The sequence below is a fragment of the Pundamilia nyererei genome, unplaced genomic scaffold, assembly GCF_000239375.1.
Source record: "Pundamilia nyererei isolate P.nyererei 1_Seehausen unplaced genomic scaffold, PunNye1.0 scaffold00133, whole genome shotgun sequence".
In the NCBI taxonomy this organism is placed as follows: domain Eukaryota; kingdom Metazoa; phylum Chordata; class Actinopteri; order Cichliformes; family Cichlidae; genus Pundamilia; species Pundamilia nyererei.
In genome coordinates, this window is record NW_005187534.1 from 609,690 (window position 1) to 617,832 (window position 8,143).

At 48.3% G+C, this 8,143-nt stretch overlaps 1 protein-coding gene across 1 annotated transcript in view; it reads right to left on the reverse strand.

Moving 5' to 3' along the window:
- Positions 1 to 8,143, reverse strand: part of LOC102201741 (EMAP like 6) — a 75,316-nt gene that overhangs the window by 21,775 nt on the left and 45,398 nt on the right. The window contains exons 7-13 of the mRNA XM_013913453.1: positions 7,199 to 7,364; positions 7,011 to 7,125; positions 4,257 to 4,466; positions 4,005 to 4,172; positions 3,374 to 3,480; positions 1,135 to 1,253; positions 623 to 809 (exon numbers count right to left, since the gene is read on the reverse strand). Of these exons, the coding sequence (XP_013768907.1) occupies positions 623 to 809; positions 1,135 to 1,253; positions 3,374 to 3,480; positions 4,005 to 4,172; positions 4,257 to 4,466; positions 7,011 to 7,125; positions 7,199 to 7,364 (1,072 nt within the window). The remainder of the gene's footprint in view (positions 1 to 622; positions 810 to 1,134; positions 1,254 to 3,373; positions 3,481 to 4,004; positions 4,173 to 4,256; positions 4,467 to 7,010; positions 7,126 to 7,198; positions 7,365 to 8,143) is intronic.

Here is an 8,143-nt window from a genome sequence, read left to right on the forward strand (position 1 = left end):
GCAGGGACCGTGTACACAAAGCTTTGTGGCCACAGACGACTGTCATCTGCACACAGGAGAATTTGAACATCCTCACAGCCCAGTGTGAGGTCAGTAATATACAAGCTAAATAACAGAGGCCCTAAAATCAATCCTTGCGGCACTCCAAATGTGCAGATTTGGAAACGTGGAGCATGATCAACAAAACTCAACTTTATCCAAATAAATACCGATTATGGATAAAAACTAAACTGTCTTTAAGTCACAGCCCAGAGACCTTCCAGGTCTGTTTACACCACAGGTGTTGAACTCCAGCCCTCGAGGGCTGGAGTTCAACCTGGTCCTGCAGGTTTCAGATGTGTCCTTGATCCAACACAGCTGATTTAAATGGCTAAATGACCTCCTCAACATGCACTGAAGTTCTCCAGAGACCTGGGAATGAACTCATCATGTGATTCAGGTGTGTTGACCCAGGATGAGATCTCAAACCTGCAGGACACCGGCCCTCGAGGGTTGGAGTTCGACACCCCTGCTTTAAATGCTAAAGCATCTTTCTGTTCAACATTCGATTGTAGCCTTAAACACAGCATCATCCATCACAGTCCAGACGACCACGTGACCGTCGGTCCCGTGTTTGCCTCACCTGTCCCGTGGCGGCGTAGTCCTTCAGCGGATGGATGCTGAGGCTCAGGATGTCATCGTCGTGGCCCAGGTAGAAGCGCTGGCTATGCAGCTGACGGTTGTAGACCACGCCCACCGCTGCTACGTGGTACAACACCTCCCCGCCCTGCGTGTAAAACAGGTTGTTCCTGCAGTCGTAGCCACGGTAACTGCACAGAGAAATCATTTTTTAGTATTGCACAGACACACACGTGTGATCATGCACATCTTTGGCTGATGCTGTTTGCAGTTTGACCTGATGGGGGCAGTGTTGTCTCTCTGTTACACCCACAGAAACGTGTCCGTGTGGTTTCTTATTTTAATGTCTTGTAGAGGATAAACAATGATTATGCTCAGCGGTGTGTACGAGATTTTAACACAACACCGTTATAATAATATCTAATATCACTCAACCGCAGTAAAAACACGCCCCACGTGTGACCTTTAATGACATAAAGCTTGCATGTTACAACGACCACAGGCCGGCTGAGTTACCCGTGAACAAACTGCAGTCGCAGGCCTTGGTCCGGTCCTTTCTGCCTCTTCAGAGATCCAACCTGCTGCTTCTTCTCTCTGCTCTGCTGTCGCAGCTGAGGCAGGTCCTCCTTATACACCTGCGCAGACAGCAAACACGCTCCGACGCTCACGTGGAGGTAATCCAGACAGGAAACAGACATTTACACTGAAAGGGTTCTTCCTCTGGAGAGCATGAACGCCCAGCACTGCTGCTGCTGCTGCAGAGGATCAGAAGCTCAAAACACCTCAACGTACACATGCAATGAACAGATTTCAGATTCAGGGTGATTTTCACTTCTTATGAAGAGAATCGTATACAGCCATGCTGATTATCCCGAAACCTAATCTTTATTTACCCAGGAACACCGGCGACGGATAAAAACATCCCGGATGAAATCTGTTCAATCAGCAGCAAAACAAAGTGAGGCAGCAGGTGCAGGTGAGACAAAGAATCAGAAGCTTCTGCAGGAGCTGCGATGCTCAGGAACAACACGTGCAGCCTGCAGTAACCAGCTCACCTTCAGCACATTTACCAAACATTTCATTGATTTTGCAGCTGATTGCAGGCGGATGGAGCTGCGAACCCCAACGCCTTTTTTCTCAAACTCAGTCCGAGCTTCAGAGGAAGAAGAAATAACAAGTCTCCAAAGATAAGGACCGATACCTGCCCACACTTCTCTGATAGATGTGGGTCAGTGAGATGGCAGCGCACCAAGAATAGCCCTGTAAATAAGCACATCGCTGAGCAGAGCGTTCAACCTGCGACGGCGGTAAAAGCTTTCAGCTTTGTGACGACTGCATGTGTTAGTGCTGCAAAGCTGCAGTCAGTGCTGTGTGTGGAGGCTTTGGAGGACAGGAAGTGGTAGATCTGCTGTCCACATGCTGGCCTGCTGAGCTGCAGACTGCAGTGCCTCCACCCTCAGCACACAGACTGCACCTGCTCTTTATGTGCCGAGGTCGAGTCAGCGTGTTTGAGACTTTTGCAGGGACCGGCTTTGCTCCCTGGAGGTTTGGGACTGGCGGCGCTCCACTTTCCCTTTGCTTTCATTTACAAAACGCTGCAGAGTCACGGCGGCTGAGCGTTTAACTGTGACCGGAGACGATTCGGCTGCTTCGACTTCACCTCCAGAGACAATAAATCAAAGCCAAACAGCTCCTTGAATTCAGTTATTGACTTTTATTTTAATCTAAAGGAGAGCACTGAAACCTCTCTGCACTTACTGCTTAATAAACAGCACTTAATGCTGATGTTCAGTTATTATGTTCATGCCAGTATGAAATAAAGCAGGTGAGCGAGCCAGCAGCCTCTGCTCAGACACATCTGTTCGCTGGTGTTTGACAGTCTGACCATTTATCAACAGTCTGTGAGAGAAGAATGTTTCCAGTGTAAACAGCCCATCAACAAGAAAAACGATTATTATTGGCAACAAGATATCTATTAGCATCTAAGAGGAACAAAGAGGTCCTGGTCGGGAAAGTGCGGTTTGTGCAGAAGGTCTTCGACCCTCCGTGTTCAGCAGCGAGCGGCGGGTGGAGCAGGAGATGGACAGGTGTGAATGATGGATGGAGGCGGAGAGAGAGCCGAGCATGAAATCAAAGCGTCGATCTCTCGTCCTCAGCTATGGCTACGAGCTGTGGGCGGTGCCAGATCGACTGAAACTACACATGGAAGAGTCATGCCTCCGAGAGGGCTGAAACCAGAAGCAGAGGGCGGGAAGGAGCAAAAACGTGGAGATGAGAAGGAAAAACTGAAAGAGGAGGTGTTTAGGAAAAGGGAGGAGAGAAGGAAGCAGGGATTATGTGAGGGAAGGGGACAGGGAAGGAAGCCGGGCAGGCTCAGCGTGGGAATTTTAATAATCCACTTTTTCAGGCTCGAGCTAATTAAGCTTTTGAGCCAGAGACCAAGTCTAAACACAAACACACACACACACACACACACACACACTCAGCTCTATCTACAAGCAGCATATTGTTGCAACGCTGGCGGCGCCCTGCAAACAGCAGTCACAGGGACGTGTGCCAGGCAGCGGCTGGCAGAGGAGATAAGGCGTGTTTCATGATCACCATGGAAACTACACTGAGCCCTGCAGGCTGATGGGAATGAGAGCGAGGCGGACGCACTGAAGCGGGCGCCGCTCCAGAAACATTCACAGCCGCTCGGCGGGGCCAGCGTGGAGCACCTGAGGCCCCCGACCAGCCGCCGCCGCGCAGGTCGTACCGGTCTGTCGTAGTGAATCTGCGTCTCCTGCTCGATGTCAGAGTCGAGCTCCGGGACGTCAGACACGTCGCTGTCCGACTCCTCGCTGTTGGAGTCTCCGTGACTGTCTGAAGAGGAGACAATACCAAAGACACCAGAGTCACAATCACAGGCTTCTACTTCGCTTCTAATGTTTTTTAATCTCTTTTATTTTACTTTTTGGTTTTTCACATGCTCATAAATAAAATATAAAAGTATTGGCTTTACCTGCATAGTGCATAGATATCTGTACATGCTTTATCATTATTATTATTATATTTAAAACACACACTTCTTCTGCATGTTTCTCTTCCTGCTATAAAGCATTTTTTCAGATCGTGTGACTGTTGGTGTTTCTCTGTGTTACAGTGTAAAACACCTTGAGGTGACTGTGCGCGTGATTTAAATCTTTAGATAAATAAGCTCTTACATATGAACCCACTGACTACCTGTAGGTCTGTGTGGGACTACGACAGCCTATCCACGGCCTGCTGGGACCCCAGTGCAGCTTGGATGGCCGAGCTGGATCTAATCTCTAAAAGCTCACGTTTGTCCCAGGCTGGTGTTTCCAGCGAGCGTGTGCGGGCTGGACTCCTCCGTTACTCACGGGTACCTTGGATGTTGACGTCCGGGCCTCCGTTCATGACCGACTCCGGCAGAAACCTCCACTGGAAGAGGGCGTGGTCGGCCCCACCTGTGGTCAGCACCCACTGCAGGTCATGTGACCAGCGGACGTTGGTGACGTGGGCCGAGTGGCCGATGTACTTCTTAAACTTGGCTCCTTGAAAGGAAACACAGGTTTGTTATGAAAGGAAAGAAGCAGAGGAAAGAAGGCGTGGAGCGGAGAGACGGAGGAGACGGAGACCTTTCCTCACGCAGGGGAAGCGGAAGAGCTTCACGAGGCCGAGGTCGTCTCCGGTGACGAGCACGGCGGCGGAGGGGTTGGCGTCCACGGCGTTGATCTCGGTCTGGGCTGAGTATTTAGGCCAGATGCCGCTGACCTCTGAGCCCAGCACGCCACTCCAGGAGGCCCAGCGCTGACCTTTGACCTCCTCCTTACTGACCAGCTTCCCCACTGCGGGAGGACAAGAAGAAGAAGACGGCAGTGACGACCGAAGAATAAAACTCATTTCCATAGTTTAGGGCGCCGCGGCCGATCTCTGTGCTGACGTAAGTGATACACAGCAGCGCCACAGATTTTATCGACGCCGCCGCGCCGACAGAAGCAGATAGAGAAACGTGTTCACGGTGCAGATTCATATCTGCGTCGCTGCCGGCGGCGTTTCTCTCCGCGGGTTTCTGCGTGTTTTGAATTTAAGTGTTGCAGCTTGTCCTTCGCAGGCATGAATATGTGCAGGAGACAGGCTGAAGGAGCAGGACTCAACCAGGACAGCCTCCTGCGCTCCGGTGCGTGCTCCTCCCTCTGTGGAGACCTGCAACGAGCTAAAAAAGCCTTTTTACTTCTGACAGAATCATTAAATGTTTGTTTTTAGTCTGACTGAAGCATTTTGTGCAATTCTGAGATGCCAGTGTCGATACAGGCTGTGCAGCTTTGCTGTCTGAACGTTTACTGACAGCTGCACAGACGTCAGGAATCTGTTCGACTCTGCAAAGAACCCGTTTTAAATGTCTTTAGGCTCTTTGTTAGCAGCAGCCTGTCACACACTTCATTAGATAACACAGTTTGACATAAAACTGTAGTTTTGCATCAACACGGTGGAAACTTGGTGTGTCTCAGCAGGTGTGCAGCGAATCCTTCAAGGGTCTAAAACCGTCTACAGCAGATGAACATCATGTCCAGCAAAGACCCAACACTGGTCCTTCAGCTGATCCTCTGCTGTTCACTGAAGCCTCATCACAAATGTGTCGGTGAACAGGAGGAAAGGCCGAGGTCTGAGACAAGAAGACCACAGCATCAGGTCTGATGGATCAACATCATGGTCACGTCAGTCAGTGGTGACGTCAGCAGGTTTTTATCATATACACTGATAAAAACATGTACATGTAAATACATGTAAATACATGTAAATACATGTATTTACATGTATTTACATGTATTTATATGTATTTACGTATTTACACGTGTGTTTGCACGTTTCAATAAATCATTGAAAGTATTTGCAGAACCAAACGTCGCTCCCACTGAAGGCTGTGAGGCTAGGCGCTAAGCACTGATGCTCGCTAACGCTAACATGTCGAGGCTGCTGTGTCACCTGGTCACACGTGTGATGCTGTTGGTCGTGACCTCTGCACCCAGCGAATACCCGGAGTGTCGTACCAGGAACAAACAAAATAAAACGACTTGCAGGAGGCGGAGCCCCCTCGGGCCCCCATGAGCCACGGCCCTGCACTGAGCTGTCAGTAATGAGCACGCTGCAGGTAGTGAAACTGTCCTCAGAGTACTGCGGCCCCTTTAACAGGAAGTCTGCAGTAAACTGTGAGAAAAAAGAGATTTTTTGATGGTCCGATCTCGATAATGAGGCTCTTGAGTCCAAAGTTAGTAAAACATCAGAGACGCATTAAAGTGAAATAAAAGAGGCTGAAATAAGCCGAGTTTATTTATACAGCAGCTCATTAAACTCTGAGGCCTCACAGGGATGTAACAGGCTTTGTTTTTTTAGTGGGACCCAAAATAGTGACGAATATCTTCATCATGAGAACAAAGACGTTAAAGCTTCTTATTACTGTTTTCAGAGCTTTCTTGAAGCTCGTCCTCGTGCCTCTTTTATCACGATGCGTCCAGGATCCTGACAATGAGCTGCGTTTAGATCCCACACTTAGAAAAGCACATCGCTCTGATCATCAATATTAAACAACATCATTTAATTTCTTAAATATTATAAAAACATAGATTTTGACAACAATTATTGTCTTTATTCTTAAAATATGTGGACTGTAAATACACGTACGTGACTTTAGTGTTTATATTTTAATATCTGATTAAGAATTGAGATTATTATTATTGTTATCCTGTAATTCAGAGAAGCGTCTCAAGTTTGATCGATTGATTCTTTAAAATGAGGAGGTGGCTGGGGAGAGCGAGGTCTGGGCTTCTCTGCTTAGGCTGCTGCCCCCGCAACCCGGCCCCAGACAAGCGGAAGAAGATGGATGTAAATCATCCACAGCTGCCCTGGTGGTGTTCAGGAGGTGGGAATGAGCAGGAGAGCTCCAGCTTCTGCAGACGAGCGCTACCTGCAGAGCAGACGGACGTCTCCAGCGCCCACTCGGTCCTCAGAGGCCGATTAAATATGAAAACACAGAGTCAGCTAAACCAGCGATATTAAAAAGAATGGATGCTGACATGGCTCCAACTTTTTTTTAAACATCAGCATTCTGCAAAAACAGCACGACAGCATATTCACAAAGATACGAGAGCATGGAGTCGGCGTCACAGGGTTCACTTTAAACTCAGTTTATTTCTGCTGGTTTTATTTCACTTTGTCACTTTAACGCTTTCAATGTTGGTTTAGGTTTTGTAGGCCCAGTGTAAGATAAAGAAGGATTATTCTGAGCTCTAAATCATGCAAAGCTACTCAGGCGGAGGCCAAGAATAAAAAGATGGTGAGAATGAGCAGAATCAGCCCAGCTTCAGGTTAGACCTACGACCCCAGAGACTCACGGGGCATCCGGTAGAAGAAGCGGTCTCCAGCTCCGTCGTTGGTCTGCAGGATCTTGCTGTCCAGCGTCCAGTCCAGGTGGGTGATGAAACTGGAGGACTGGCTGCACTCTCCAACCTGCAGACAGTCAGAGACGGAGTTAGCTTCGCTTCTAACATCTCAACCTTCTTCGCTGTCTCTCCAACACGACCTTCTTGTATCTCTGGGCGACAGCGTAGATGTCCACCAGTCCATCGTTGGAGCCGACAGCGAGGTAGGCGCCGTCCGGCGAGAACTTCATCTCGTGGATCACCTCCTTCCTGTCCTTGATGTGAACGACCTCAGTCATGTCTCTGAGAGGAGCGGAGACCAGCACACGCATACGTTACAAAAACAGCGTGACTGTGTTTGTACAGCACATTTAACGTAAAGGTTTGTTCAAGTTAAAGGCCAGAGAGTAGAAATGAGTTTGATTATAAGCAGAAATCTTAAAAGTAGAAACGGGTCGGGCGGTGAAATGGGACGGTATTCGATATTCCAGAGATTCGGAGTAAGAGCTGAAAAAGCTCCATCGCTCTAACTTTAAGTCTAAATCCTAATATGGACGATCACCTGATCAGCAGGCCGCGATGCTCTGACAGGAGCGTGAACACGACTAGGATCAGACCGGTGCAGCCGTGCCGGCACATTTAAAATCTTTAAAACAATCAAATCAAGCCTAAAACTGACAGGAAGTCAATGCAGTGACTCCAAAACTGGAGTAATCACATGTTCGTGTCCCAGACTGATGGATGCATGACGCTGAGCGGCCAACGGAGGCAGCACAAACATAACAACCTGTTTTATTCTTTCACAAACATAAAATTAAATTCATGTTTATTCTTTAGGTCTTTAAGACATTTTAAACAAAGCAGGAGTAACGTATGTAAAGAAAGCAGTAATGGGCCAAAACTAGAGCCTTGGGGGACTCCACAGGACAGAGAGAGGAAGAAAACCATCAACACTTTACAGAAACAGCTTTAATTTGTACACAGGCACCAAGACTGCACGTACATAATCTGTCATTCACATAGGAAACCAATTAAGAGCTGTGTGTGTGTGTGTGTGTGTGTGTGTGTGTGTGTGTGTGTGTGTGTGTGTGTGTGTGTGTGTGTGT